General features: G+C 57.4%; 1 protein-coding gene across 1 annotated transcript; it reads left to right on the top strand.

Annotated features, from left to right (window-relative positions):
- The first annotated feature begins 6,343 nt into the window (after positions 1-6,343).
- On the top strand, positions 6,344-22,685 carry CSRP1 (cysteine and glycine rich protein 1). Its single transcript, XM_071578747.1, has 6 exons — positions 6,344-6,458; positions 13,492-13,604; positions 17,937-18,105; positions 18,486-18,612; positions 21,064-21,157; positions 21,448-22,685. Exons 2-6 carry the CDS (start codon positions 13,493-13,495, stop codon positions 21,522-21,524), a joined length of 579 nt encoding a protein of 192 aa, XP_071434848.1. The 5' UTR covers positions 6,344-6,458; position 13,492; the 3' UTR covers positions 21,525-22,685.
- Positions 22,686-25,413: the final 2,728 nt, after the last annotated feature.

Raw genomic sequence — 25,413 nt, 5'->3', positions numbered from 1 at the left:
CGGAGAACTCTGAGAACCCTGGCACAAGGAACATTAAAAAAATAAATAAAAATCCTGGCGTTGTGAAAGATCCATGAAAACAAATTCATTCTCCTGGAAAGCCTCAGAAGGCAAGAAGCTTTCTCAGAACTCAGTGCAACTCTTCCAGCACACCAATCCTAGATCTGTGCAGGGTTACAGGCATTCGAGATGAAATATTAAGAGAATCTTTGCTTCTTCAGCTCACTGGGCATTTCAAGACATTTTGAAAGAAGCCCTGGGACAAACAGCGGTGGAGAAACGCGTGTGCTGGAAGACATTTATCATTTGAGTGCCAGGTTTGGCGGGGCTCAGCCGAGCCCGGTGATGCCCCGGGACCGAGCGGGGCTGGAGCGGAGCCCCCCGGGACCGAGCGGGGCTCGAGTGGAGCCCCCCAGGACAAGGCCCCGTGCGGGGCTCCCCTCTCACAGCCCCGCGGGACACGGCCCCGTGCGGGGCTCCCCCGACACAGCCCCCGGGACAAGGCCCAGTGCAGGGCTCCCCTCCCACAGCCCCCGTGACACGGCCCCGTGCGGGGCTCCCCCGACACAGCCCCCCGGCCCGCTCCGTCCCAGCTCCGCCGGCCGCCGCGGGGCAGCCTCGGCTCGACGTGTTCGCATCGGCTCCTTGTGCCTTCCCCGAGCCCCCTCTCGTGGCTGCGCCTCCGGCCCGGCCCGCAGAGCGCCCTGCGCTGCTGCCTCTGCTGCCCTGGGGCTGAGCATCACTCCGGCCACGGCCGCGCTGGGCTCCATCTCACCCAGGGGCTCAGCATCACTCCGGCCACGGCCACGCTGGGCTCCATCTCACCCAGGGGCTCAGCATCACTCCGGGCAGGGCCGCGCTGGGCTCCACCTCACCCAGGGGCTGAGCATCACTCCGGGCACGGCCACGCTGGGCTCCATCTCACCCAGGGGCTCAGCATCACTCCGGGCACGGCCGTGCTGGGCTCCATCTCACCCAGGGGTTCAGCATCACTCCGGGCACGGCCGCGCTGGGCTCCACCTCACCCAGGGGCTCAGCATCACCCCCGGATACGGCCGCGCTGGGCTCCACCTCAGCCCAGCTGCTGCCCCTCTCTGCAGGTTACCTTGGGCTGCCCAGCTGCCAAGTGGAGGATTTGCCGCAAATCCTTCACTGGAGGAATCTCGGAACGGCCACGCTGCCCAATGAGCAGTGACAAATCCCCCGGGCCAGGAGGCGTTTGCTCATCAGCCTTAAACAACTCCAGCAGTTTTCAGCAGAGTTCCAGGGAAACCTCCAGGAACTGTGAAGCTGTGAGTGTGATACCCCGGTGTGCAAATTCTCAGGACTCTCTCTAATGAACGGAGTTAGGGGGCAGGTTAAGGGCTGTTAAATATTCACTGTGGTTCACTGACAGTCTACACACAGCCAGAGTTAGGAGTTACTAGAACAGAAATGGTTTGGAGAAGAGCAACAAGGAAAAGGGCTTCACACAACCCACAGCTCAGTGTGGAGCTGCCCTGCACGTGTCCAGGATTGCAGGTGTCTCCAGGCTGTGGGATTCCCTGCACAGGCTTTGTGGCTTGGCAGAGCCCTCCTGGAAATACGGCCTGACCTGTGCTCTCTGCAAACTGCCTGCCCTGCAGCAATCCCAGGGGAAGGATGGCAGCTCTGCTCCAGGGCTGACTTCTCTGGGAAGTGGAGTATGTCCAGGCAGGAAAAAACCTGGCAGGACAAGGAGACTGTTGTCTGTGAGTAAGAGCCATGAAGTGACCTCAGCCCCTTAGGAGCCTCCAGAACAGAAGCAGCTCTGGAGAGCTGGTCAAGTAATTCCTGTGGCAACAGTTCTGAGCTAAAAACTGTAACTCTTTTATTTTTAAATGTGTAGGTCTTGGATCCTTTTGTTAGGCCATTCTCAACATCCACTCTTTCAGCTGTGCAATGGAATAAAGTCTAATTTCACAAGGAAGTGCAACTATGACCATCTCACTTTGGAGAAGGGTAATGCAGCCTGTGCAGGGAATCCCACAGCCTGGAGACACCTGCAATCCTGGGCAGGTTCAGGGCAGCTCCACACTGAGCTGTGGGTTGTGTGAAGCCCTTTTCCTTGTTGCTCTTCTCCAAACCATTTCTGTTCTAGTAACTCCTAACTCTGGCTGTGTGTAGACTGTCAGTGAACCACAGTGAATATTTAACAGCCCTTAACCTGCCCCCTAACTCCGTTCATTAAAGAAAGTCCTGAGAATTTGCACACCGGGGTATCACACTCACAGCTTCACAGTTCCTGGAGGTTTCCCTGGAACTCTGCTGAAAACTGCTGGAGTTGTTTAAGGCTGATGAGCAAACGCCTCCTGGCCCGGGGGATTTGTCACTGCTCATTGGGCAGCGTGGCCGTTGCGAGATTCCTCCAGTGAAGGATTTGCGGCAAATGCTCCCTTTGGCAGCTGGGCAGCCCAAGGTAACCTGCAGAGAGGGGCAGCAGCTGGGCTGAGGTGGAGCCCAGCGCGGCCGTGGCCGGAGTGATGCTGAGCCCCTGGGTGAGATGGAGCCCAGCACGGCCGTGTCCGGAGTGATGCTGAGCCCCTGGGTGAGATGGAGCCCAGCACGGCCGTGTCCGGAGTGATGCTGAGCCCCTGGGTGAAATGGAGCCCAGCGCGGCTGTGTCCGGGGGTGATACTGAGCCCCTGGGTGAGATGGAGCCCAGCGCAGCCGTGTCCGGAGTGATGCTGAGCCCCTGGGTGAGATGGAGCCCAGCGTGGCCATATCCGGGGGTGATGCTGAGCGCCTGGGTGAGATGAAGCCCAGCGCGGCCGTGCCCGGAGTGATGCTGAGCCCCTGGGTGAGATGGAGCCCAGCGCGGCTGTGTCCGGGGGTGATACTGAGCCCCTGGGCTGAGATGGAGCCCAGCGTGGCCATATCCGGGGGTGATGCTGAGCGCCTGGGCTCCATCTCACCCAGCGCAGCCGTGCCCGGAGTGATGCTGAGCCCCTGGGTGAGATGGAGCCCAGCGCGGCCGTGCCCGGATTGATGCTGAGCCCCTGGGTGAGATGGAGCCCAGCGCGGCCGTGGCCGGGGGTGATGCTGAGCCCCTGGGTGAGATGGAGCCCAGCGCGGCCGTGGCCGGGTGTGGTTTTCAGCCCCAGGGAGCAGAGGCAGCAGCGCAGGGCGCTCTGCGGGCCGGGCCGGAGGCGCAGCCACGAGAGGGGGCTCGGGGAAGGCACAAGGAGCCGATGCGAACACGTCGAGCCGAGGCTGCCCCGGCGCGGCCGGCGGAGCTGGGACGGAGCGGGCCGGGGGGCTGTGTCGGGGGAGCCCCGCACGGGGCCGTGTCACGGGGGCTGTGGGAGGGGGAGCCCCGCACGGGGCCGTGTCCCGGGGGGCTGTGTCGGGGGAGCCCCGCACGGGGCCGCGTCCCCGGGGGACTCCGCTCCAGCCCTGCTCGGTCCTGGGGCACGGTCGTTCTGGGCTGAGCCGCGTCAAACCTGGCACTCGAATGGTAAATGTCTTCCATCACACGCGTCTGCCAGGGCTTCTTTAAAAATGTCTTGAAATGCCCAGTGAGCCGAAGAAGCAAAGATTCTCTTAATATTTAGTCTCGAATGCCTGTAACCCTGCACAGATCTAAGATTGGTGTGCTGGAAGAGTTGCACTGAGTTCTGAGAAAGCTTCTTGCCTTCTGAGGCTTTCCAGGAGAATGAATTTGTTTTCATGGAACTTGCACAACGCCACGGGTTTGATTTTTTTTTTTATGTTCCTTGTGCCAGGGTTCTCAGAGTTCTCCGAGCCCTGCTGATGATTATTGCTTTGTCCTTACTTGCCAATGTGCAGGTTCCAGCAGGTCCTCCAGGGTGATGTCTGACTGGAAGTGCAGCTGCCGAAGCTGCTGCTCCTGAACGGGACAGGGCAAGGAACGGGACTGGAGAAGGGTCTGGAGCAGCAGGAGGGGCTGAGGGAGCTCGGGGGGCTCAGCTGGAGAAAAGGAGGCTCAGAGGGGACCTTCTTGCTCTCTGACAGTAGATTGAAGCCAGGTGGGGTTGGATTCTTGTACCGAGTAGGAAGCAACAAGACAAGAGGAAACCGCCTCAAGTTGTGCCAGGAATTTCTTCACCCAGAGGTCAGGCCAAAATTACTGGCAGAGCTAATGCCAAGTTTTCCAGGTCCAAAGGAAGCACCTCCCTGCTGCCCTCCCAGTCCTCCTCCCTTCCTCCCAGTTTCAGTAACACACTCCCAGCAGCTGGAGCAGCCTGGACTCCTCAGCTCCTGCTGGTGGATTGTCTGCCCTCAGTGAGCTGTGGTGGCTCAGAAGAGGAAAGTGAATGGGAAGGGTCCTGTGACCCCCAGAGAGCAGCATCAGCCTCTTCCTGCCAGTTGCCTGTTCTTTAATGCCTACTGACATTTTTTGAGTAGAAAACAGTCAGCTCAGGCAAGAGACATTAAATAGGAGCTGTTCCTTACTGCATCCTGCCTGGCTTGACAATCCTGTCCATGGCCACAATGATCAGGAGCACTGGAGCATCCAGCTTCTCTCCATCCTCACTCCCTCCAGGGTTGGAAGATCCTCTTGGAGCACAGATTCCTCAGGGGCTCCCAGGCAGCTGAGTGGGAAGCAGTTTAGCCACCAACAAAATCTGTTCCCTTCTCCTGACTTCCCCTCATGGAGCAACCTGTGGAGCTGCTCCTGGAACTGCCAGCCTTTTGCTGGCCTCCAGACCCAGGGAACAGAACATTGATGGACTGAATCTTCTCTGGATCCTTCAGGACACCAAAAATGCCTAAGAATGGGAAGATCCTTACTCTGTCCAGTGCCACCTGGTTCCTGTCCCTGTGTGGGGTTTGCTGGGACCGAGGAGGGTATCCCATTCTGCTCTCTGCCCTCCTCCACAGACAGATGGGGAGTGCCAGACAGGGACAGAACCAGGGCAATGCTTCCAAAGGACATGGAGGGTGGGAATTTGTACCCCAGCAAGCTGCAAATCAGGCAGGGATGAGCACACAAGGGAACACCCAAACCCAAACTGGGATGTGGGGTCCTGATGGGAGGTCTGAGCACAGAGCCACAACCAGGATGGGATGAACAATTGAATGCTGGGTCAGGCTGCAAGGCCCACACATGGACTACCCTTGGCTTTTCACGATGTAAACCTGGAGCCTTAGAATTGTTTTTCATAGTCCTGGGCCTTCCTGTGCTCCTGTACTGCCTGGCATAGCAACACACAGGAAAAGGAGCAGCTTTGCAGCCCTGCAGCCAGGCTTTCTGTAGGCTTGGAGGGCACTGCTGTGTGTGTGAGGGACAGCAGGGAGGTGCAGGCAGTGCCTCTCCACTTCTCAGAGCTCTCCCTTCCCAAGTTGACACCTGCCATTCAGCTGTGCTGGGAGTGTTTTCCCAACACCCCTGCAGCCTTTCCCTCCTAGTTTGATTCTGTGCTTACTTTTTCTCCCCGTGTGCCTGAACCCAGAGCAGTGTTGTTGTAGGTTCCCATGCCCAGAGTTGCCCCTCACTCCCCTGCTTCCTACAATTTTTCATGAGAGTCATAATCCCAGAATGGTTTGGGTGGGAAGGGACCTTTGAGTTCATCTCGTTCCACCCCCTGCCATGGGCAGGGACACCTCCCACCAGCCCAGGTTGCTCCAAGCCCTGTCCAGCCTGGTCTTGGACACTCCCAGGGATGGGGCAGCCACAGCTACTCTGAGGAACCTGTGCCAGGGCCTGCCCACTCTCACTGTACAACATTTCTTCTTTATGTCTTACAAGCTCCCTTTTGAATATGGAAAGGCTGCAGGAAGGTATCCCTGGAGCCTTCTCTTCTGCAGGTGAACGCCCCCAGCCCTCCCAGCCTGTCTCTAGAGTGGAGGTGCTCCAGCCCTCAGAGCATCTCTGTGGCCTCATCTGGACTCACTCCAGCAGCTCCACATCTTTCTTCTGTTGGGACCTCAGGGCTGGAGCAGCACTGCAGGTGAGGTCTCACCTGAGTGGAGCACAGGGGCAGAATCCCCCCTGTCCTGCTGCCCACGCTGTGGGACCAGCTCAGCACTGGGGGGTTTCTGGGTGCCAGCACACACAGCCAGGGCATGTTGAGCGTCTCCTTCACCAACACCACAAGTCCTCCCCTCAGGGCTGCTCTCAGAGCGCTCTCCAGCCTCGCAACTCCTATTTAGAGGGAAACATTCAGCATAACAAAACACCGACCTAAACATCTGGTAGGTGCTACCAACGGCACATCCTATTGGGAACCGGCCTGAGGGTTCCAGGAGGACACAGTATCGGGGGGTCCCGGGGCCGGTGGCGGGGCCAGCCCGTCCGTGCCCTCCTCCGCGGAGCCCCGTGACATCAGTCCCAGTCGGCTCCGAGCGCCGCCGCCCCGCGACCCGCCCTCCCCTGCCGGCAACAAAACCCCGAGCGACCGCCGGCCCCAGCGCCGCTCCCGACACCAGCACCGGCAGCGACAGCGACAGCGACAGCGATACCGGCCAGGCTGCAGGTGGGTGCGGGGTCGGGGCGGCCACCGGGTCCCGCCGAGCGCAGCGGAGCCACTCGCGACCCCAGTCCCCGGGGCTGCCGCTCCGCCAGCCCGGCGTTGTCACCATTCCTCCCAGCAACCCCCCTGCATTCCACGCTCCATCCCTCCCTGCATCCCCCCTACATCCCTCCTGCATCCCACCCAGCATCCTTCCCTATAGCCCCCCCTGCATCCCTCCCTACATCCTACTCTCCATCCCCCCCTGCATCCCTCCCTCCAACCCCCCTTGCATCCCACCCTCTATCCCTCCCTCCATCCCCTCGGGCTGCCTCATCCCCTCCGCCCCCCCAGCCCGGCGGACCCCGCCGGGGTGAGGTGCGGGGCTGGAGAGTGGGCCCAGGCCCCGCGTGTGCCCGTGGGGTGGGTTCAGGGCGGTGGGACCCCCCGAGGCACGAACGCCGCACACGTGGTGGGGATGCGGAAGCCGAAGCGGTTGCATCAGATCGGGTGAACTTTGATGGCCCTGCCGCCAGTGGGCCTGGATCCAGGCGTGCTCACTGCCCACCGGGATGCCAGACCCCCAGAAATCAGAACCCTCGGCTCAGTGTGCCCCTTCCAAAGGGGAATCTCAGCGCGGTGGTCCCTGGCTGGACTGTGAGCAGAGTCCTTGCACCCTGTCCCTTCGCCACAACTTGGGCTCTGCTGTCCCTGCGCTTTGCAGTCCCGGTAAGGCTCATTCCCAGGACGCTGAGCCAGCTCAGCCCGCGCTCCTGCTGCGGACTCGGGTCACTTCACAGAGATTTGCATCGCTGGAGGCGGGGCTGGGCTCGAGTACAGCTCCAGGGGCTGCTTCCAAACCTCAGAGCCACCAGCGCTTGGGGAGGGGGTTAATGAGCCCTTGGCAAAAGCACCGAGGAATCAGATCTAGGGAGGGCTGGACTGGGTGAGGTGACAGTGCTAAAGTAGAGAGGTGTGAGACTGACTTTGGAGGCTCTGCAGCCTGGTGAAGGTTGTGGAGGAGAAGCCACACAAGGAGCAACTGTGGTTGGTTGGTCTGTTCATTCTGGAGAAGAGGAGCCTGAGGTCAAAGCTAATTGGGGTCTGCAGCTCCTCCTGAGGGGCAGTTCCCATCTCTGCTCTCTGTGACCAGTAACATGACCAAGGCAAGAGCTGGAGCTGTGTCAGAGGAGGTTTAGGCTGGATTTCAGGAAAAGGTTCTCCCAGAGGGTAGCTGGGCACCAGAACAGATTCCCCAGGGCAGTGTCACAGCACCAAGCCTGACAGCTCAGGGAGCACGTGGACAATGCTCTGAGGGACATGGTGGTATTTTGGGGCTGTGCTGTGAACAGGAGCTGGACTGGATAATCCTTGTGGGTCCCTTCCAGCTCAGGAGGTTCTATGATTCTTCTGGTGGTGAGGCTGGAAAGGTGCAGTGGTGTGGATGAGGACTCAGCCCTGGGCTGGTTTTACCCCCTAACAAGGCACTCAGTGTCACTGCTGAATAGACAAGATGGTGCCATCCCTGCTCCCACAGCTCAGTTAGCCGTGTCTCTCCAGCTTCAGGATCTGTCCTGTCTCCTGGACTGGAGCCTCTCCAGCCAGGATGTTGCTGTCTGCACTTTGCCTTGGAGTGGCTGAGCTCAGCTCCCTGCTCCTGGGAGGCAGCACAAAGAGACAAGGATGTGATCAACCAGGGGAAACAACAGCTTTGCAAAAGCTCAAGTGAGCTTGGTCAGGTTATGGATCTTCATCCCATCCCTGCAGGAATCAGTAGCTTTTCTCAGCACGCCTGAAAACGCTTCAGCTTTTGTTCTGAGTAATGTTGGGATTTTCCTTGAGGAACCCAGCTGGGATAGGAAACTTCCAGGTAGCCTTTGTAAGCCAAGTTGGGAGCAGCATCCGTGGGTGATTGAGGTTGGTCTGGAGGCACATGGCTGTGAGAGCCCTGCCTGGCTGCTGGCTTGCTGTGGTGCTGGCCCTGCATGGATACTACCCTGGCACAGCCAGTCTTAGGCAGCAGAAGTCCTGCCCAGTTGCTTTGGGAGCCACAGAGCAGATGAGCCATGTGTGAGCATCATTTTGGACCTCAGACCCTCCTGCTCTCACAGCAAAGCCCTCAGAGATGTCTGATCTGATGCAGTTGCATCTCCTGGGTCAGTGCTCTGATATGCCCATGGTGACCCCAGTGTTTTGCCATGTCCCTTTGCTCACCAGCTTCAGGATGCCCTTCTCCTGCTCACCAGTTTGACATCACACATGACCTTCATTTATCCTTGTTTATGCTGTTGATAGCCCAGAGTCCCCTGTATGTCACTGTTACAGGTGAGCTGGTTCCTGTGCTCTGCCCACACCCCGATCCATCTGGGTGACTCCATGTGTGCCCATTTGATGGCCATGCCAGCTGCTCTTTAAACTGGAAGGCACCGATCAGACCCCAGAGCTTGGGGCTCCTGCTGTGGCTTCCTCCCCTTTGCCAGGCCCTGTAATAATCCTGCATGGGCTGCTGTGAACATCCTTAGAGTGAATTTTGTTCAGCACTGATGGTGCTCTTCTGTCATTCACTTCTGTTAACTCTCTCATTGGAAAAAACCCCTTTTACGTGGGCCAGCATGAGTGTCCTGTTCCTCAGTGATCTCCAAGCATGAAGTGATTGCTCTGCAATTAATTACTGGGGCACATACTTGGGAAGGGTTTTCCAGCTGTTGCAGGAGGTTGAAGGGTTGAACTGACATTCTGGGGGCTGCAGGGATGTTCGTGCCCTGCTCTGAGTGTTCCCATGGCCATGGAGCTGTGTCCACTGTCCCTGCTGCCTCCTGGCTTGGCTGCATCTGCCCCCTGCTTCCCCTTAGAGCCCAGAGGACACCCCAAAGCACCAGGACATACTGGTTCCATACTGGTTCCATACTGGTTCCATACTGGTTTATGGCTGCTGGTTCAGCATAGCTTAAACTGCCCCCCAAACTGGTGCAACCCTGAAACATGGATGAGTCTGTAGCTCATATTTCATAGAACCACTGAATGGTTTGGGTTGGAAGGAACCTCAAAAGTTATCCAGTTCCACTCACCTGCCACGGGCACCTTCCAGGCTGCTCCAAGCCCTGTCCAACCTGGCTTTGTCCCAGAGAGCTGAACTGCAGCAACATCAGCCACTGGAATTGGAGTTAATCTCCAACAAGTGTCAGCCTTGGGTGGTTCTGCACAAGCCTCCCCTATGTCTGTGCTCCCCAGCAGTACAGCTGCTGCTAAAGGGTGTTGGGGCTCCTTCCCTTATTCAGAGAGGGTGGTGGAGTGGCTGCAGGGCTGAGCCTCCCTTGGCACAGAGGGTGGTGTCTGTGGGGCTCTCTCTTTGCTGGGACTTGTGCTCCATGGGCTGTGGAGCCAAAAGAGGAAGGAAAATAATCTTGGTTTTTGGCAGCCCTTCATGACTCTTGCCTGTGGTCAGGGAGGTCGTTGGCTGCAGGACAGTCACCTCCTGTTCCTCGTTCTCCATGGGGCTCACAGTGACTTGAAGAAGTGCAAGTGAGGTCACTAAGTGTTAAAATTGCGAAAAATATGCAATGCACTCTGAAAAAAATGCTGAAAGGATTGAAAACACTCCAGCATATCTTAAAGTGGTCATTACATGGGGAATTGGGACAATGGTTCTGCCTGGATGGCTGTTGTGAGGACTTTGATTTTGAGAGGGATGGTACAGGTCCCAGTCTCCATGAACAGTGTGCTCCTATTCCTTTTTTTCTGCTGATACTGACCTGGAGCACAAACTGCTTTTTGGCCTCTCTGTGTCCTGCTGGACTCTCAGCATGTGGTGTGGATGTTGTGGATTAAGAGGGAATTCCCAGCAACTTCAGTCCTCTCTTGGGCATTCTCTGTGCCCAGCTCTGAGCTCTCACGTGGATCCCCAGGACAAACTCATTTCCGTGGTCTCTCCCCTCAGAAAGTCCATCCTGGTGTGTGCCAGGAGGTCTTGATGGGATGTGGCTTTGCTGGGGCTGCATTTGTGCTTCGTGGTGAGAGTCACCTGCCAAAATCCCATGGATGTTGTTGTTTAAACTGTGCAGAGGCACCTGTGACCCTCCCATGGTGGGTGAGGAAAATAAGTAGCAAAAGCGTTTGGATCCCTCGTGTGGATGTGGAGCTCCCTAAAATCAGGGCTGGGTCATCCCAAAGGTGGGGTCTGTCAGCTGTCATGTTTGGAAAGGGGATGTGGAGCCCCCCAAAACCAGGGCTGGGTTATCCCAAAGGTGGGGTCTGTCAGCTGTCATGTTTGGAAAGGGGATGTGGAGCCCCCCAAAACCAGGGCTGGGTCATCCCAAAGGTGGGGTCTGTCAGCTGTCATGTTTGGAAAGGGAATGTGGAGCCCCCCAAAATCAGGGCTGGGTCATCCCAAAGGTGGGGTCTGTCAGCTGTCATGTTTGGAAAGGGGATGTGGAGCCCCCCAAAACCAGGGCTGGGTCATCCCAAAGGTGGGGTCTGTCAGCTGTCATGTTTGGAAAGGGATGGAGGACCCAGAGAAGGTGTAGCCAGGGTTGTGTTACTCCTGATGTGGGATCTGACACAGGTGGGCACAGGGGCAAAAGGGGCTGGTGGGCCCCATACCATGCAGGGGGCACAGGGACTGGCAAGGGGATGCTGCTGGATGTTTCTGCCCTCCAAGGAAATTCCTGAGCCAGGTCAAGCCCTCCTCCTGGTTCAGGGGAAAAATAGGCTCTGGAGAGAAACAAACTGTGTCCTTTTAAGGCAATCCAAAGGCAGGGACTGGAAGGATCAGGCTGGAAGGGAGGGATTTGGCACAGTGGGAAGCCCCAGCCTGCAGGGCCTTTGAAAAGAGACTTCCTGGCTGCTGTGTCACACCCCAGACAGAGCTCCTGGCACCCCTGGAGCCAGCACAGCCTGCCCAGCCCCTGCTCCTGGCACCCTCCATCTGTCTGTCCCTCTCTGAGACCCTCTGGGCATCCAGCTGGGCTAGAGCAGAGCCCTGACCCCTGCCCTGCCTGCCCTAAAACCAGGCTGAGATCAATTCCCCTGTTGTGTTCCCTGACAAAATACTCTTACACAGGGAAGAGGACCCGAGGGAATGGCTGGAGCTGTGTCAGGAGAGGTTGGATATGAGGAAAAGGTTCTTCCCCCAGAGGGTGGGTGGGCACTGAACAGGCTGCCCAGGGCAGTGGGCACAGCCCCAAGGCTGCCAGAGCTCAAGGAGTGCTTGGTCAACACTCTCAGGCACAGGGTGGGATTGTTGGGATGTCCTGAGGAGGGCCAGGAGTTGGACTGGATGATCCTTGTGAGTTCTTTCCAGCTCAGGAGATTCTATGAAGAACTCAATTTTCCCATGTCACTGTGCCTGTGAGCAGAGGGTTTGTGGAGCTTTGTGGCCCCCCTCCCTGTTTGATGTTTATAGAGCCCCCAGTCCTGCTGTGTTTAGCACCCACCTCCCCAGCTGGTACAGCCACTGGCTCAGCTGCTGGGTGGGTGACTGGAGACCCTGGGATGGGGCTTGAGCTGCCCAAGGTGACCCAGGGGTTTGGCTGTGCTGCAGGAGGAGGGTTCGAAGGCTCCTGGTGTGTTCCAGCAGACCCAGGGCCCCTTTCTCATCTCCACACAGCCAGACTGAGTGACCAATGAGATCCTGTACACGTGGTGGGCTGGCACATCATGTACTGGGAAAATGAGGGTTGGTTTTGGGGACCTTGTCCTGCTGCTTTAGCAGTTTGGGAATCAGGAAGCTGTTCAGGAGTCAGTCCCATGTAGCTGTGGGTGTGTGACTTCTGCTGCTTGTCCCCACATGGGAGCAGAATGAAGAATTATAGAGTGTAATTACATGGAGGAGGCCTCTGGAAACCTCCCAAGCTGCAGCTTGTGCCCATTGACCTTTCTTGAATCACTGGGCCCCACCAAAAAGTGGTTTATTGTCTTTGCAACCATAGGTTGCTGTGAGATCCTCTTAGCTTCTTCTTGGCCACATCCCACCAACTTGGCTCCCTCAGTATCTCCATGTAGGATTTTGCTGTTTGAATGTCTTGAGGTTTATACTGAGTTGCCTTCACATGTCTCAAGGCCCCTCTGAGTTGAAGCTCTGCTGCTTGTGTTTTGTGCTCACAGGATTCTGGGGTTATCTGCAAATGTCCAGCAGCTCAAGGGGTCTCTGGATTGTGTCTCATCAGGGACAGGTCAGGAAAGAGCAGAGAGAAATAGAAGCATTTATGTCCTGCCAAGGAGCAGGATGGCAGCTCAGGCTGGTGCTCAGCTCTTTGCCCTGCACTGTGCCTTTGATTTCTGATTTTCCAGCCTCCATGGCTGTGCCTGCAGCCCTGGAGGAGGCTGAGCTGCCCAAGGTTGGGTCACCTGGGAGTGTTTGGCCAGGCAAGGCACAAGCTGATGGTGCTGTGGGGACACAGTGCCAGGGCCTTCTGTTTGGTGGTGCCAGGGGTCAGACCCTGCTATCCAGGCAACCCTGACTGTACCCCTGCCCTGCAGTGGCTGAGTTGGTCAGGGGGGAGAGGCTGGCACTGTTTCCAGTGGGGGTGACAGCTCTCAGTCTCCAGCACCAACACTCAGCTCCCCTGGCCATGGGTGGGTGGAACAGCAGCATTGGGATCTCAGGGGGTGCTGGGGCTGTGGGTGCCTTCTCAAGGGGTGCTGGGGCCATGGGTGCCTCTGTAAGCACCATCACCAGGTGCAAACATCACCTCACAGTGTTCCACTTCCACCCTTTCCTGGCACTGAAAGGAGCTGTGAGGTCCCACAGCTGCCAGGACAAGGGGGTTTCTGCTGCTCCTTGCTGGCAGGGTTGGTGGTCCCTGGGAGGCAGCTGGTACTGCTGGGTACTGTAGCAATGGGTCACATGGGCATCCTGAGTTCTGCTCATTCTGCTAATTGGACCCTGTGGGTCTGTGCACACAGCAAATGTCCACGGGGGATCTGGGCACATGCGGGAAAGCTGCTGGAGCTCCAGCTGGGATGTGCCCACTCCCTCTGCCCCGTCCCTGCTCCTGCCCAGCAGTGCCCTGCCTGACCTCCCACCCTGCCCCTGAGCCCGCCTGTGCTTTCCCTGCAGGATGCCCAACTGGGGAGGAGGAAAGAAGTGTGGGGTCTGCCAGAAGGCCGTGTACTTTGCCGAGGAGGTGCAATGTGAAGGCAACAGCTTCCACAAGTCCTGCTTCTTGTGCAGTGAGTACCAGCCCTTCCCTCATCCCCCCCTCTGCTTCCTGGCTCTCTGCTGCCAGGATGCCCCGTCACATCCTGTTCATGGGCTGGGGCAGTGCCCGTTAGGATTTCTCTGCAAACAGTCTGGCTGTGGGAGCTGCGTGGCAGGGACTCCACTTCCCTCCAGACCTGGAAGTCAGTTCTGCTGAAGGATCATCCCAGGACACCCCAAGCTGTTGGGGCAGACCTCAGGCAGCACCCACATAAAGATTTAGTCTGTCCCTACCCCAGGGGAAGGCCAGGCTGGGTCCTCTAGTGTGTGTCCAGATGTTGAGGAGTAGAGCATGAGCCAGGGACTCTCCCAGCAGTGGTGGCAGGAGGTGATGCTTTAGTCTCCTATGTGGTTTTCCCACACCAAAAAGGTGGTTGAGCCCTGGGAGCTTCCCCTGTGTCCCAGGAGATAATGGGAAGGAGATGTGGTCCTGTCTAATGATGGAAGACCTCCTGAGAAGTGCTGAAGCATCACCCCCAGCCCTGCCTACAAATCCACTGTTGCTGAGAGTGTTTCTGTTGTATGTTTGGCCCCAAGTGTCACCTGCAGGGAAGGGCAGCAGAACAAGATTGAGCTGTGAGTGACTCAGTGCCGAGCTCTGTTCCTCCTGTGCTCTGTGGGATCCTACAAGTACTGCTGGGTTCCTGCTGCAGGTCCCCAGACACCCTTCCCCTCCCTCTGGAGGTACCAGGGCCAGTAGTGTTAGTGATGAGAGCAGCTCCTTAAGCCTGGGACATTTGTGTCCAGAGGGACTGCAAGATGTGTGAATCAAAGCATGACCTCTGTCCTCAGCCTGTGTGTTACCACATTTCTTCCCTCTGCCCCTGAAGACTGTCATGTACCAGAACTGGTGGTTCTCTTGTGCTCACATGAGATGGGGCAACCTTGTCTAGTGGAAGGTGTCCCTGCCCATGGCAGGGCATTGGAACTGATGAGCTTGAAGGTGCCTTCCAACCCTAAACATCCTGGAATTTAGGAGCACAGAGGTTTCCTGTGTCCACTGCTGACTCCTCAACACATTTCACCTGCCATGGAGAAGCAGAAGTGCATCTTCAGAGCTGGTCCCCACTGAGGTTTACATTTTCCCAGCTCATCCCAGTCCCCTGGTCCCAGTCTCACCATCCCATCCCAGCAGGGAGCATAGACAGGATCTTTTCCATACTGGCAGCAGGGTCTGTAAACAGGCACACTCAGGAATAACCTCAGGAGAGCTATTCCAGCAGGGAGACACCAGCAGCCTCCAGGGATGACTGATCCCTGCCTTGCTCCTGTGTCCATCTGGCCCAGCTCCTGGATACTGATTGGCCTGGGATGCAGCACACACAGCTGGATCCAGATGTGTGTGAGGGAGAGAGGCTGTTGCTGTGTCCCTGCTCCCTGGGCAGTGTCCAGGGTGGCCAGTGCCAGCCAGGAGCTCTTGGCTGTGGGATTTTCCAGGCTGGAAACTTGCCTTGGCAGAGGAGTTGGGGTGGAGAGGTTTGCCCTGGCAGGGAGGGGGTGGCAGCTGAGTCCTCACTGCAGCTGCTCTGCAGAAGGAAGTCCTGTTTCTTCTGCACCCTCAGATAAGGAGGGTGGGGAGTGTTGCCCTTGCCCCCTGTGCACACAGCTGGTTTGCCAGGGAAAGCTGCTGCCATGGGAAACTGGCACCCAGAGAGCAGGGCAGGCCTCCAAGAGCCATGAAATGAGGCAAAAGGCATTACTTCCAGGTGGGAATACACAGCCAAAGTGGGGAAAAAGGTCATCCAGTGTATGCTCAGGGAAGCAAGTCCCTGGGGAGTGAGTGGTGCTGAGCTCAGGTCCTGTCCCTGTGCTTTGCAGATGGACATGATCACACTCCACTCATGCCCGGCAGCTCTGCCCGTGCCAGCTTTGGGCTCCCCAGCTCATGTGCCAGCCCACCGTGGTGCCCACTGGTCCCAGTGCTGTGGGTGGTGCTCCTGCATCCCCAGCCTGTTCCCCAGGGCTGCATTTGGGCCTCACCAGGGAACTTGAAACCCTTATCTTTAAGGGAGAATAACAAATACTTTGACCGGATCTGCCAAAAAAATCACGCAGAAGGAGCCAAACCTACCACAGTGCATTAGAGCTCAGGGAGAGACTTGGTGATGGACTGCTGGCCTCCATCCAGCTGACAGGGTAGTACAGCAGAAATGTGCTGTAAGGAGCCTGCTTGGCCTTGGAAAGCAGAGGCAGCTCTTGTTTAATTGTTTTGTGGAGAGACTCAGCTGCTCTTATTAAAACAAAGGGTCCTTAACTCTGAGAGCAGCACACAGGAATTTCTGCAATGCTGAAACCTTGGAGCTGGGGAGAGAATTTTTCTGCTGCCTCTCAAAGCTCTGGGTTGGGTACAGATGAGGGACTGTGAGAGCTTAGACTGGAGCTCCAGGTCCATTCAGATGCCATTGAGATCATTCACTGTCACCCCTGAGACAAAGCTCACAACAAAGCTCTGTGACTGTGCCAGTAAAAGTTCCCAAACTCCCCTCCTGAGGGTCTGTCCTGTGACTGTGCCAGTAAAAGTTCCCAAACTCCCCTCCTGAGGGTCTGCCCTGTGACTGTGCCAGTAAAAGTTCCCAAACTCCCCTCCTGAGGGTCTGCCCTGTGACTGTGCCAGTAAAAGTTCCCAAACTACCCTCCTGAGGGTCTGCCTGAGCTCAGCATTGCTCCAGGGTCATGCAGAACCCCAAGAGCAGCCCAGTAGCTTGGCAGCAATGGGACCAGTTAACCAGTGCTGGTCTTTCCCAACAGGAATGCATTCTCCTTCCACCTCCTGCCATCCAGCATTGCCAGGAGAGGACCCTGCCAGAGCATCCTTAGATGGCAGGAGATGTTTCCCTTTCCACTTCCTTCTCCCAACAGCAGCTCCTGGAGGAGAAGCACCATATTTAGTCACGGGGCCCGTGTTCAGTGCTGCACTTTGTGCTGCTCTGAGGGTGGAGCTCCGCTGTGTTTGCATTCCTGGGATATTGGTAAAGGCCCAGGAACTGCTCTGCTGGCCAAGAGGCTGCTGGAAGCCTCGACATTTAAGGTGTGCAAGGCAGGATGGGGGAAGGCTGTGTGGCAGCTGCAACAGGATCTGCCTGGGGCTGGTGGCAGCGCTGTGGACTCTGCTCCAGGGGCTGGGATCCTGCACAGGGCACAGAAACACTGGAGATCACCTGGAGTTTGGGTGCTGCTCACCTCCTGCTCCAGGGCTGTGTTCCAGGAAGGGTTTGGAAGCCCATAGGGTGGTTGTGATCAGAGCTGAGGCAGGAGATGGTGTTTCAGTACCTTGTGGGTGCTTATATGACTTTTCACACACCAGGTGGTGATAGGGAAGGGGGAGATGGTTTCAAACTGAAAGGGGAGAGGTTTGGATTAGATATAAGGAAGAAATTCTTCCCTGTGCGAGGGTGGGCAGGCCCTGGCACAGGTTGCCCAGAGAAGCTGTGGCTGCCCCATCCCTGGAAGTGTCCATGGCCAGTTTGGACAGGGCTTGGAGCCACCTGGGGTGGTGGGAGGTGTCCCTGCCCATGGCAGGGGCTTGGAATTGGATAGTCTTTAAGATCCCTTCTCACCCAAACTGTTCTGTGAAACCTAAAAATCAGGAGAAGGCCTGAGCCCAGGCCCAGGCTCAAGCTCTGGATAGGCTCAGCAGGGCCCCTGAGCCTGGCTGCTGTCTGCTCCTGTCCCATCTTACATCCTATACTGACCCCAAGGTCTCCAACACCCATCTGAGCTTGTGTCCCTCACCTGAGACCACCCTACACACCCCCTCAAGCCAAGGCATGGACCAGGAGTGACTTGTTACACGAGCATTTCCATCAGTCTTGGGGTCTGGAGAGGTCACTGTGCATAGTGTGCAAAGCCCTGACAGTGCCTGGGGTGTGGTGATGGCCACAGGGCTGCTGTTAGTCCATCTAACCAGGAAAAATTAATTTACTAACATTTCTTTGCCCCAAGTGCTTCTTGCTGTGTGTTTGCCTCAGGTGAGGTGTGGGGCCAGGACATGCATCCCTGAGCTTGGGAATTCTGCAGTGATTTGTAGGGAAAATTGAGGAGACCAGCACCCAGAGGGTTAACAGAGCTTTCTCTTGGTATCAACCTCTTGGCTTTGGTGGTTGCTTCCTTTTAAAGCCAGACAATGTTCTTGTTGTGATCCTTATCTCTGCTGGTTTGCATGAGCTCCTGCAACTGGATCCTGTCTAGGGTTTCCTTACTCCTTGAAAGCTGAGCTGTGCCATCCCTGTGAGGACTTGTTTCCCCCAGCTAATTAGCAAGCTCTGGCTGAGCAGGCTGATGGCACACCCTCCCCTCTTTTCCAGTGGTGTGTAAGAAGAACTTGGACAGCACCACTGTTGCCGTGCATGGAGAGGAGATCTACTGCAAGTCCTGCTATGGGAAGAAGTACGGCCCCAAGGGCTATGGCTACGGGATGGGAGCAGGGACCCTGAGCACTGACAAGGGCGAGTCTCTGGGAATCAAGTATGAAGAGTGAGTTTGAGGCTTGTTTTAGAAGCTGGGGCTGCTGTGGGCCCCTTCTCCCCCATCTCTGCCCTGTGCTGCCTGGCAGTGCCACCCATGCTGAGCTCCCAGCCGTGGGCTGCTCTGCCTTTGTGCTGCTCTGGGGTGGGGAAAGCCACTGAGCCCTGTTTGCTGGGTGAGATGGGGCTGGGCAGGACGTGTCCCCATTGCCTGAGCACTGCCCACCCCCTCTCAGCACACAGACCTCAGGCTGAACTTCCCATGGGGTTCAACACACTGTGCATGAAGCTCCAAGCCCTTCAAAACTGGGCTGGGACTTGGGATCCTGTAGCTCTTCCCTGTCCATCTTGCCTGTGCACCCCTGACCGTGGTGTCCCTGCCATCCACAGGGGTCAGCCCCACCGACCCACCAACCCCAACGCAGCCAGGATGGCCCAGAAGGTGGGAGGATCTGATGGGTGCCCTCGCTGTGGCCAGGCCGTGTACGCAGCCGAGAAGGTGATCGGAGCTGGCAAGGTAAGGGGGGGATGGGATGGGATGGGATGGGATGGGATTGGGATGGGATGGGATGGGATGGGATGGGATGGGATGGGATGGGATGGGATGAGATGGGATTGGGATGGGATGGGATGGGATGAGATGGGATGAGATGGGATGGGATAGGATGGGATGAGATGGGATGAGATGGGATGGGATAGGATGGGATGAGATGGGATGAGATGGGATGGGATGGGATGGGATGGGATGAGATGGGATTGGGATGGGATGAGATGAGATGGGATTGGGATGGGATGGGATGGGATGGGATGGGATGGGATGGGATGGGATGGGATGGGATGGGGTGGGATGGGGTGGGATGGGGTGGGATGGGATGGCATGGGATGGGATGGCATGGGATGGCATGGGATGGCATGGGATGGGTTGGGATGGGATGGGATGGCATGGGATGGGTTGGGATGGGGTGGGATTGGGATGGGGTGGGGTGGGATGGGATGGGGTGGGATGGGATGAGATGGGATGGGATGGGATGGGATGGGATGGGATGGGATGGGGTGGGATGGGATGGGGTGGGATGGGGTGGGATGGGATGGGATGGGATGGGATGGGATGGGATGGGATGGGATGGGATGGGATGGGGTGGGATGGGATGGATGTGGCACAGCTTGCTGTGTGGCAGGGACACCTACACAGAGGGGCTTCACCTGACCCACAGGCTGCCAGAGCCTTCAGGCAGGGCTGGCCTTGGGGTCTGCTGGCCACACTCACCTGGAAGCCTGGCACGAAAAGGAGATCCTGGCATGTCTGAAAATCAGGTTGCCCAGACTGCAGTGCTCTCACAGGCTTGTAGATGGGAGAGAAATACATGTAAATATTAAATTCAGAGCCCTGCTCAGCAAATGTCAGCATGGATGTCCCTGCTGGAGATGTATGGGGAGGGAGGATGAGCAGTGATATGGGCCATGGCCACAGCCACTGCTAACTGAAAGAATTGCATCATCCTCTGATCCTTCTCCACCCTTTGCCCCAGGCTGGGATGCTGCAGCCCAGATTTGGGGCAGGGGTTGACTTCCCGTGGTCAGTGCTGCCCATAGGCAGGGCAGGGTTGTTGGAGGTGTGAGCCTGGGTTTGGTGCATCTCCCTTGGTCTGCTCTGCTGGTGGACTGGGTCAGCTCAGGGTTGGGTGTGAAGGACACTGTAAACAGCTCTGGTACTTCCTATGTCAAATCCATCACTTCATCAGGATCTTTTGCATCCTGAGCTGTGGCCTTATCCCAGCCCAGCTCTGGGAATCCCTTTGCAAGGAATGGGACACCTTCCATGCTGTCAGCCCTGGGACCCCAGGTGAGGACCCTGCCTGAAGGTCAGGCACATCTGCAGAGCTTGCCAGGGTCACCAGGTCAGGCCACTTGGCTTTGTGCCATGGGGTGGCCGTGCTGGGACAGCCTCACCAGCTCACTGGTGACATGGTGGTCACTCACTGACCTGCTGTGCTCTGTCCTCCTGGGGCTGTGCTTGTCCTCTGTCCCCAGAGCAAGGAGAGGAGGCATCTGGTCAGCAGAAGGGGCCTCCCAGCATGGTCGTCCCCAGCTGGCAGTGCAGGGACCTGTGAGGGACACATTGAGGGACAGCCCAGGGTCAGAAGTCAAACTTACCCTTTAAACAACAATCTGGGCTTCCTGAACAGCTTCTGGCCTCAATGTTTACAGGGAACCAAAGTTGGTGAAACAATTAGACTCAAGCAAACCCAGAGAGGATTCCAGAGCATGTATTTCATGTGCTAATGTTTGCTGGATGACTCCATCCACTACCTCCTCCTCCAGCCCCCTAATTTCACATTTTCTTCCAAAAAAGGTTTCATGTTTTCCAAAGTGTTTACTTAAATTCCTTTGTGAGCAGCTCTGGCTACTCAAGGTCTGCTCGAAGGCTCTGAGCTCATTTATCTCCAGGGGACTGCTGGAACTCTGCGTGGGGGGGTTATTTTTAAACACTCTCTGTTTTTTGCATTCTTCCTGTCCATTTGCTGCCTTCCTTGAAGCTGTGGTGGTGTGGGGGCAGGTTTGCCAACCCTGCTGCCACCCCCAGGCTAATGCCCAGCAGCTGTGGGTCTCAGCTGGATAACAGAGGGGACTTATCATACTGGTTGAGAGAGAACAATCCCCAAAGAAGGAGGGGGAGTGCTCCTCACAAATTATTGTACAAATTATTGTACCAGTGACTTCTGTGAGTGTGGGCAGAAGGTCCCCAAACCAGCTCAGCATGGGAACAGTGACCACCCCTGGTGTTTCCTCTCTGTACCTTCCCACCTGGGCAGGGAGGTCAGAGCTTTCCAGAAAAAAACTTTTATGCCATTGAGAGCTCTTTGCCAGCCACTTTGGGTCAGGACCAGAAGGGAGCCAGTTTGGTAGCCAGAGCCCTGCTGCCCTGTCCCTGGGGGGTGTCTGACCAGGCTCTGCTCCTGTCCCACAGTCCTGGCACAAGTCCTGCTTCCGCTGTGCCAAGTGTGGCAAAAGCCTGGAGTCCACCACCCTGGCAGACAAAGATGGGGAGATCTACTGCAAAGGTGAGTCCCACCTGTCCCATGGCTTGTCCTGGGCTCTGAAGGGTGGTAGCAGGGGGTGAAAATCCCTGTGCAGGGACCCAGGATGGCCTGGAAGTTGGGGAGGTGGTGGCCTTGGCAGCTCTATATGGGGTTGGCTGTAAGTGGAGCCAGGGAATTTCCTGCTGTGCCTGGGGCCTCCTTGTTCACCCAACAAATGTGGCAAACCCTGTCCTGTTCAGGCAGTGTGTGCTCTGGGGTGAGTGCCCGCTTGGGTGCCAGCCTTACCTGTCTCTCCCTTCCATCCTCTGCAGGTTGTTATGCCAAGAACTTCGGTCCCAAGGGCTTTGGCTTTGGGCAGGGTGCTGGGGCGCTCATCCACTCGCAGTGAGGCACCAGGAGCTGCGCTCTCTGCTCGCCCAGGGCTTGCCCAAGCCAGGCTGTGCTGCCAGACCCTCCCCACGCCCGCCGTGACCACCCTCACCGGCACCCAGAGCCACCTGCGGCTTCGCAGCACCGGCCCCTCCCTGCCCACCCTGCCCCAGAGTACTCCAGAGATGGGGGAGTCCCAGTGCTGTGCCCAGCGGGGGCTGCCGGGGCAGGGGCTGCTGGGGGCACCGCTCACCCCCACCCCAGCGGGGCCCGAGTGCCCCAAACGTTCTGCTCTGCATCACCCATCCCGCTGGGATGTGTGTCCATCCCGCTGGGATGCGTGTCCATCCCGCTGGGATGCGTGTCCATCCTGCTGGGATCTGTGTCCATCCTGCTGGGATCTGTGTCCATCCTGCTGGGATGCATGTCCATCCTGTAGGGATGTGTGTCCATCCTGCTGGGAAATGTGCTCATCCTGCTGGGATGTGTGTCCATCCTGCCGGAATCTCTGTCCATCCTGCTGGGAAATGTGCTCATCCTGCTGGGATGTGTGCCCATCCTGCAGGGGAATGTGCTCATCCTGCCAGGATGTGTGCCCATCCCACTGGGATGGGTGTCCATCCTGCAGGGATATGTGCCCATCCCACTGGAATCTCTGCCCACCCCACCGGGCTGTGTGCCCATCCCGCTGGGATGTGTGTCCATCCTGCTGGGATCTGTATCCATCCTGCTGGGATATGTGCTCATCCTGCTGGGATGTGTGGCCATCCTGCTGGGATGTGTGGCCATCCTGCTGGGATGTGTGGCCATCCCAACGGGATCTGTGCCCATCCTGCCGGGATGTGTGCCAATCCCGCTGGGATCTGTATCCATCCTGCTGGGATCTATGCCCATCCTGCTGGGATGTGTGTCCATCCTGCCGGGATCTATGCCCATCCTGCTGGGATCTATGCCCATCCTGCCAGGATGTGTGCCCATCCCGCTGGGATGTGTGTCCATCCTGCCGGGATCTATGCCCATCCTGCTGGGATCTATGCCCATCCCGCTGGGATATGTGCCCATCCTGCAGGGATCTGTGCCCACCCCACCAGGATCTGTGCCCACCCCACCGGGCTGTGTGCTCAGCCACGCCGTGCAGCGTCACCGAGCGAGCAATAAACATCCCAAACATCAAAGCTGACGCAGGCCTGGTCTTGCCAGAGAGTTTGTTCCGTGTCTGGGGCTGAGAAGCTGCACTGGGTGCCCCGAGCTGGAGGTCAGGAGGTGAAGGGAGGAGGGGAGGTGGTTTGCAGTTAAAGCACAGGGGCAGGAATGTGTTGGTGCAGTTTGGCACGGCCCAGCTGGGGCCAGCTGAGCTCTACAGGTCAGCCCAGCTGGGCTCTCCTGCTCCCACTGTGGATCATCACGGAATGGTTTGTACTGGAAGAGACATTAAAACCCATCTTGTTCCACCCCCTGCCATGGGCAGGGACACCTTCCACTAGCCCAGGTTGCTCCAAGCCCTGTCCAACCTGGCCTTGGACACTTCCAGGGATGGGGGTAACTATTCCAAAGGCAGTGGGTGATGCTGGGAGGCCCTTCTGAGGTGTGGCAGTGGCACAACACGTGTGCTCACACTACCAAACCCCCTCCCAGTGCTTTTAGGTGGCACCTCTCCAAACAGGCGTGCCCAGCAGTGCCAAATAATGCACAGCTTTTCACCTACTCCCTGGATTTTTAGCATCCTGTGGCTCATTAAGCCTCCAGTTTGGCAGCTGCTCAGCTTTAATTGGTTTTCATCTGAACTCTTTACTCCCTTTCTGTGATTCTCTCGTTGGACCGGTGTGACATACCTGCGGCTCAGAGTCAGGAACTCCACAGGGAATTTAGTTCTGGGGTTTTTCTAAAGTTATAAACATTGTGGTTGAGCAAATGAGGTGGGTAGTGTTCTGAGAAGCACAACAGAGGCAGAAATCCTTTGGTGGGGCAGGACTTGGGCTCCTTTATCAGCTTAAGCACTTTCTCCTGTTCATCCCACCCTTGGTTTTAGCTGATGTTTTTGAAGCTGAACTGGGGAGTAAGCTCTTTAACACCACCAAAAATCCATCCCCCTCCAGATTTCCCAGCCTGGGACCCAGAATCCAGCAGGTCACTTTGCTCTGGGTGTGTGTTTGGCTTTGATGGTGGCATTTGACATGTGGAGCAGCCCCTGTTGTCCTTTTGCCATGCACTGCTCTATCTCCCTTTCCCACAACCCTTCTTTAGATAGTGGAAAACTGAAGTTTTTTCTCCTTGAGTCCCCTTTTCTCCAGGCTGGTGGGTCTCTGCTGAGCTTTCAGCCCAGAAGATCCCAGGTGAAGCCTGGGCAATGTCCTGGGACAGGGACCCTTCCTTGAGGGCTTTCTGTGGGTGCTGCACACCTGGACCTTGCACTGTTCACCTCAGAGTGGTTTAGGGAGTGACAGAGACCAACACAGGGAGACCAGGAAGGGCATTAAGGGGGCTACACATCCAGACAGAGGCATGAGGTGTGCTGGAGAAGGTGGTGGGGCATGGCCCAGGAGAAACAGGGTGGGATAAGAGGTGGGTTTTGGGTATCCCCTGCCCCGCAGCAGGACAGCTCCAACCATCTGCTACCCTCTGGTGGTCACTGAGCATGGCATGGCCCTGCTGGTCAGCTGGATGTGCCTGGACACCTGCCCTCAGGTCCAACTCCTTTTAGAGGAGCAAAGCCACACTGAGTCCCACAGTTCCCACCCCTCGGGGGGCTGCCAGCCTTGCAAAGGGGCTGTGGGACCCAAACCTGCCCCCAAAGAGACAAACCAGAGGGTTGGTTCATGGCCAAGCAGCCTGGAGCCTGGTGGTGATGGCACCACTTAAGGGGTTGGACTGGAGCCTCTGAGCCTGTGGCCAGTGGTGTCAGGGCCCTTGTGGCAGGGGATGTCACCTCGGGGCAGGACTGAGCCCTGTTACCTGCCACAGGCTCTGTGTGGATGGGATGAGCATGGGGACCATGGGCAGCCCATGGAGCAAAGCCCTTGGCTCGCTGGCAGGCTGGCACAGCGAGTCCTGCTGGCTTTGCTGGAGAGCAGGAGCTGCGATGGCATCCCTCAGGCAGCCCAGCAGGATGGGCCTCCTGCCCTGCAGGTCTGGGGACAGACAGACAGGGAGAGGGAAGTGGAGAAGGACATTCTCAAACCTCCTTCACACCCAGCTGTGGGCTCATCACCTTCCCTTGGTGCCTGGAGTCCAGAGAGGCAGAGTGCAGTGAGCTGGGTCTTGGGCAGGGGGTTTGGCAGCTCTTGGCTCTCTCCTGGGCTGTGAGGATGAAGCTTCACCTGGATGGTGAGACAAAAACTGCCCACGGACATCCCACCTTACCAGAGCAGCACTGGGAGCCACTGTCCCGAAAATACCCTCAAGCTCCCAGGGCTCGACATCCCCAGAGCTGAGCTTTACCTGTGTGTGTGGGAACACAGCCTTTGGAAGGGAACCCACACATCTGCTGTGCTCCTCCTGGAGGTGCTGAGGTGCTCAGGGGGGACCTTTGGGGCTGAAGGGTGGCGAGGGCTGCAGGGGAGCCGGGGCTGCCTGACATCAGGGACCCGGGTCTCCTGGGACAGCCGGATCTCTGCCAGCCTGGCAAGGTTGGCCCCAGGGAGCACGAACCAGTTCCTGGCTCCGACAGCCGCCCCGCCCTCTTAATGAGGGATAATGAGCTGCATCTCATCACCGCTGCAGACTTGCCCCTTGGCCACGCCAGCTACAAGCACAGCCCCCGGGAGGGACCGGGAAGGGCAGAGGGGCTGGGGCAAGAGGGGCTCCAGTCGGGGCCTCCGCTGGATTGGGGACTGTGGGGACATGGGCAGGGTGATCCCAGAGATGGGCGCTGGGGCTGTGGCTGCGTGCCAGGGAGCCACGGACTGATC

The sequence above is a fragment of the Pithys albifrons genome, chromosome 28 (assembly GCF_047495875.1).
Source record: "Pithys albifrons albifrons isolate INPA30051 chromosome 28, PitAlb_v1, whole genome shotgun sequence".
Lineage (NCBI taxonomy): Eukaryota > Metazoa > Chordata > Aves > Passeriformes > Thamnophilidae > Pithys > Pithys albifrons.
Note: the sequence above shows the minus strand (reverse complement) of the source record. Positions and strands in the feature narration are given on the sequence as shown.